The sequence below is a fragment of the Microcaecilia unicolor genome, chromosome 11 (assembly GCF_901765095.1).
Source record: "Microcaecilia unicolor chromosome 11, aMicUni1.1, whole genome shotgun sequence".
Taxonomy (NCBI): domain Eukaryota; kingdom Metazoa; phylum Chordata; class Amphibia; order Gymnophiona; family Siphonopidae; genus Microcaecilia; species Microcaecilia unicolor.
In genome coordinates, this window is record NC_044041.1 from 92,755,766 (window position 1) to 92,761,765 (window position 6,000).

A 6,000-nucleotide genomic window follows, 5' to 3' on the forward strand; every position below is an offset into this window, starting at 1 on the left:
TGACTTCGGGGTGGGGTGTGGAAGGGGGGAGCGGTGGGGACCTGGTGGGGGGTGGAGGGGTGAGCGGCGGCGTGGCGGCAGGGGCAGGCTCCTGCAACGTTCTGTTTCTCACTGCATTCGTGATGTCAGGAGATGGTTACGATCCCAGTGAGACACATTCGAACGTAGAAGGAGCAAATTATTATATTAGATGACTACAATAGTCATATTGTTATTACTTATTGTGGAGACTTTTGCTCCAGTATGTTTATGTTCTATCATTTATTTTTAGTATATTGCTTTTCATTATCTTGTTCATGTGCAATGTTTAGACATACTGCTTCAATAAAGATGTAAAGTAAAAAAAAAAAAGCTGTCCTAACTTTATCAAATAATTATCTGGATATCGCTGCTGTGTGGATAGATCTAGTGCAGATATTCGGCACCGCTCACTCTCTGGATAGCGGTGTTAAATATCTGAGACTAAATGTAAACATCGCAGCCGGCATTTAAAACAAATGCCAACAGTAATCTTTAAATACTTACCCAAACAATGCTCAAAGTATCAATGTGTCAGCTCTACTGCTCTGGCATTTTCTGTTATATTCTGACTTCTAGCCCTCTTTCGTTATTCCCTAATACATTTTATTGTGTTATGTAAAGGATTTGTATCCTGCCAAATCCCTAATCAATCAGGTTCAAAGCGAGTAACAATATCATCAAATCTACAATCTTAAATGAAATGACGTATATAAAAATTAACAATCAGCATATACAAACTTGGTAACAAAGGGTGTTTTCAGTTTCTTCCTAAATTCCATATAAGTTCAAATTAAATGAATTTTCAAAGGTAAAGAATTCCAGATACTAATTGCACCATAATCAAAAGACCTTTCATGAGTAGATTTAAACGTCATTCCTTTCATCAATGAAAAAGACAAAATTAAACGATCACTATTTCTGCCACCTAAAAGTTGAAACAGAAAAGAAAAGCCGTCAGGTTCATCACCATTCAAAGTTTTAAAAACCAAACAACAAAGCTTAAATAAAATACGGGCAAAAAAAGGGGTGACATGATCCAATCATACTTTCTTAACTATCAGCCTAACAGTAGTGTTTTGGATCACACAATGTTTCCTCTTAATCTTCGCTGAAATACTAGAATTCAAAGAATTACAGTAATCAATCTGAGATAGAATGATAGATTGAACTAATATTCTAAAATATTGTCGTAAAAAATTAATTATATTGCTACAATTTCAAGATTAGAGCAGCACTGAAGGCCTTGTTTAAGTCATCTGGTCAGTATTCCCCCTGTGAAACCATCCCACAATCTACTTGTTCCACAGAGCTGTGAGATCTCTTTTTTGGTTCAGAAGACTCCATTGCAACAAATTTGACCTGTTTTATTTGACTTGAAACTACAGCTCCATGAATGCAATGGGGCCCAACAGGCAGTAACGTACCAAGGGCGGGGTGGTGGGGGCGGTCCTCTCTGGGTACAGGCAGCAATGGGGTGTGTGGAGCAGGTGCACGACTGTCAGCTCTGCTGGTCCCCTGCCCCGTCTGATATTACTTCCTGTTCCAGGGCAGGGGACCGGCAGAGTCAACAGCCGTGCGCCTGCTCAGTGCACCCACTTGCTAGGAGGAAAGGTGGTGGGGTGATGCGCTTTTGGGGGGGGGGGGTGATGCACCAAGGGGATGGTGAAACGCCTGGGGGGGGGTGCACTGGTGACCAACCCCAGGTGGTGATCAAGCTAGGTACACCACTGCCAACAGGGACTGACTCTGACTGTCTCTTATGACAAGGAGGTTGAAGGCAACTCTGGCATGCATCTTCCAATCTCTTCTAAAGTCAAATGTGAGATTCCTTCACTTTACTACTGTTTCAGTGTCTAATGAATTTGGGTTTATTAATTTAACAACCATCTTTCAGAATGAAGAGGAGACTATGGCCTGTGATGCCGAACCCTTATGACAGCAATGCTACAAAGTTTACCACTATTGAACCAAACCTGGTAAGCTCGTGCTGAACATCCGTTATATAGCAGTGGGTCTTGGTAGGGAAGCAGGTCACAGAAACGTGGTCACTCTCAGCACCTTCTCTTCTGCTTGTACAGTCAGGAATTCACATAGTACTTCCCCTGGTGCTTTGTGGAGTCCAGCTGGAATTTACTTAATTTTTGGAAATTGCTTTTTACCAGACTAGAAGCTACCTTTGGGCTTGATTCATCAAGGCCTTTTTCAATAAAGAGAAGGAGAAAAACAATTAACATTTCAGGCCCTTCATGTTCACTCTAGACAACTTGGTGAATGTAATGCTTTGCTAAATGGTCTATTGTCAAGTAACTTAGAACCCGATATTCAGCCCAAGTGGGCTGAAGTAACGTAGGATATCCAATGCCAGGACATGCATGGCTTCCGGCACTGAATATCCGAGTATCTCTGCTGACCTGGAAGTTAACCAGACACCAGCCGATATTCAGACCACTGCCTGGTTAATTCAACACATAAAGCTAGGACAGCTGTTTTGCTGTCCTAATTTTATGCTGTTATTTAGCCAGTTAGGGAACTGAAAATTGTCGCTAAGGAGGAGATTCTATATATGGCACCTAAAAAATCTGCGTGGAAAACATTTCCGCCTAAGCATATTCTATAAGCAGCACCTAGATTTAGGTGCAGTATATAGAATATGATTAGTTGATATCCCAGCGCCTAAAACCACGCGCCTCCATTTACACCAATGAAAATGTGGCGTAAATCCCGGGGTGTAGATTTACATGCACTGGGCCATATTCTATAACTACTTGCGTAAATTTTGGAACGCCCATTTTCCCACCCATAACCATTCTCCTTTTTACCTGCACACTTTAGAAGTTAGGCGCACTGTGTTACAGAATACACTTAGTGAGTTGTGCACATAAATTCTAATTATTGCCAATTAGTGCTCATTATTGCTTGTTAAGTCCTGTTATCAACCTAACTAGCTTGTTAAGCCAATTAAATTACGCATGTTGTTATAGAATACACTTGGATTTCAGCATGATTCTCTAGGCATGCTATTTATAAGCCAGGGTAAACGGCTAAGTTGACGCTCTGCCTTGCCCTCTTGCAATGGCCAGTTAGTGGGCATATTCAGCGGCACTAACCGGTTAATTGATGCCCAGTTAAACCCTTTTGAACAACAGGTTCTTAATATTCAGTAACCACGATAATTGGTTTATTTGGATTATCTAAGAATTTTGTTGAATGACCAAGATGAATAACACAGTCTTTCTCAATGGGAAGATGAAATGGCAGCTAAAGGTTCTAGAGAGCTACAATGCAGCTTAATGATCTTTTGCCAACATGGACAGGACTGAAAAATCCGTGCCCTGTATCACAGTCTCCAAGAAAGACACTGAAATCCAAGTTGCCAACGTAATCAATTCACAAAATAGGTGCTCAGTGAGAAAGTGCTTGTAACAGTCTCCTTTCAACATTTTCTCTGCAGGTTGCCACATCAAAAGCACTAATGACCTCTACAGTCTCTTCTGAAGAGACTGAGCCTGCAGAGGCCCTGATGGTTTTCTTCAATCCAGAGAAGGAAGCACCAGTGGTGGACATGGAGGATGACCTTTCAAGCCATTACAATATTAGTGTGGAGAAGGCAAAGGCAGAAGTGATGATGGATGGGCATATCACCACCAAAACAGAAGCTGAAATTGAGATAGATGCAGACCTCCCTTTTGAGTACAAGAAACAGATGCTGCTAACATCCACGATGGGGGAACAGGAAGATGAAAAAGATCTGGGTGAAATGTTTAATGACTCTCATCAGGATGAGAGTGATAAAAAAGACACAGAGCTCTTTATCAATACAGATTTTAACATGGTACCATCAAGTCTTTTCACCCTTCAACTGAAAGTTAATTTCCTCAGCCCAAATGAATGAATTGAGGCCAAGACTTTGTGCAACATAGACCAAGTACACAATCTTCCAGCAGGCCTAGAGGAGTCACTGAGTCTTCATTTGGGATTTTCAAGTATTACAGATGCAATGGAGATAGCTATTGACTTGAGTGAGCATTATACGGCCAATGGAATGGTCTCTAAAAGACATTTTGGAACAAAATATAGAATGAGAAGCATCATAGGTACCATAGTTCCACCAATGGGAACCTATATCAAGAATGTACAGCTCAATCAGTAGGGGCAATACTCTGTCGGTAAGACTATATAAGAATCACAAATATGGCAACTTTTATGATTTTTGTTACCAAACTAGTGTGGTTGCAGAGTTAATTCACTTTGAATGTAGAAATCAGGGTCAACAAACCTACTATAGGTGATATCTTTTTATTGGACCAACTTGATTTCTCTTTGAGATACTTTACAAGGTCTTTACTGTTCTACTGATCTGTGTTAGAAGTTTCACCAGACTGCACAAGAGGTGGTGTGGGGGTGAATGCATAGGACATTGTTTGACATCACACTCCATTTGACTTTCAGTTGGGTAAAACCATGTTAGTTCTAGAGCAACTTGTACCACTGTAGAGACATATCCCAACCCATTTTTTACAAGAGCCCCAACAACAGTGTTTGATGAATTAATTGTTTGTTTGTTAGTTACATTTGTATCCCACATTTTCCTACCTATTTGCAAGCTCAATGTGACTTACATAGTACCATAAAGGCATTCGCCAACTCCGGTAGAGAAACAAATACAAAGTGATGTTGTGGTAGAATAAGGTTCATATGTTACAGACACATTAGGGAATCGTAGAGAGGAAGAGTTATGTAATGTCCATTATGAGCTTTGGTTTCATTGTGTTGCAGGGTTCAGGCATTTAAGTTGGGTTGGTAGGGTATGCCTTTTTGAACAGGTTGGTTTTTAGTGATTTCCATCACACAATTCAGATCCCTCCCAATATAACAGGAAGGGATGTCCAACCTCTTAGGAATTTCAATGTCCTGGATAAAAAAATGCAACTGCCAACAAAAGAGACGATATCCAAAGTACACATGAATTGAAGTTGTGGGATGTTAGACTTAGGAGTAACTTCAAGAAATGATTTTTAATGGAACATGAGGACAGACTTCTATGGTGTGTGTCCCATATATGACAACAGATTGGGATAGGCTGGAGTAGGCTTTGATGGCTACTCCAATAGTTGGAATGTAAAGACCGTGTCGGGCAGACTTCTGTCCCAGAAATAGCAAAGAAAGACCAGGATCAAATATTGTATACCACCTTTTTTGCGATGGACTGTTCAGTTCTTTATCTGCCATCATCTACTGTTACATTCATATCATATTTTATTAGGGCATCTCACAGGGTTGATACCAAGTAAGATGTCAGTTATCAACATTGTTGGATTGGGTTTAATCAAGTATTGACAATGAAAGTGACTATACTAAAGCCAAATTAATAAAAACACTCTTCCAAGATTTCATCAAATATAACTGTCTCTGTGTTATTGTGACAAGTAAGGTGCTTTCCTTAGACAGCGTCTCAAAGCTTTTGTATAATGTACATATGTTGGTTGGTAATCAAAAGAATATATACATTGACCATCCAGTGACGACCGGGACAGGCGAGGGGCTAGGGCTGTGATCACTGCTTCCTTGGGAGCCCCCAGCTCTGGCCAGAACAGCAGCTGAGCCTGGGAACTGAATCTGGATCTCCTGCATATGCTGGCCCTGGGCCATTGTGCTCTTGCCCTCTACGGCTTCTGACTTTAAACAAATGTTAGTCTTTTTTAACTCTCATCTTCTCTCAGCTATTTTGTTCAGTTTCCTTTTCATTGATTTTAGTCTGGTGGGAAGGTCAAACACAGGAATTCCTTGCTACCTGAAAGTACCTGTATATAGTATGTAAACTGATTTGGTTGTAGCACAAAAAGATGGTATATCAAGAATCTAATAACAGAAACATACCTTAAATAGATTTTGCTAGATATATTTGAATTCCTGGTTAGGAGTCATCTGGGTTAAACCAGGAGAGAGAGAGAGAGAGAGAGAGAGAGAGGGAGAGGATAG

General features: G+C 40.6%; 1 protein-coding gene across 1 annotated transcript in view; it reads left to right on the forward strand.

Annotated features, from left to right (window-relative positions):
- IL12RB1 (interleukin 12 receptor subunit beta 1) overlaps positions 1-4,616 on the forward strand; it is a 91,592-nt gene extending 86,976 nt beyond the window's left edge. The window contains exons 13-14 of the mRNA XM_030219926.1: positions 1,916-1,997; positions 3,473-4,616. Coding sequence (XP_030075786.1) covers positions 1,916-1,997; positions 3,473-3,913 — 523 coding nt within the window. The 3' untranslated portion in view covers positions 3,914-4,616. The remainder of the gene's footprint in view (positions 1-1,915; positions 1,998-3,472) is intronic.
- Positions 4,617-6,000: the final 1,384 nt, after the last annotated feature.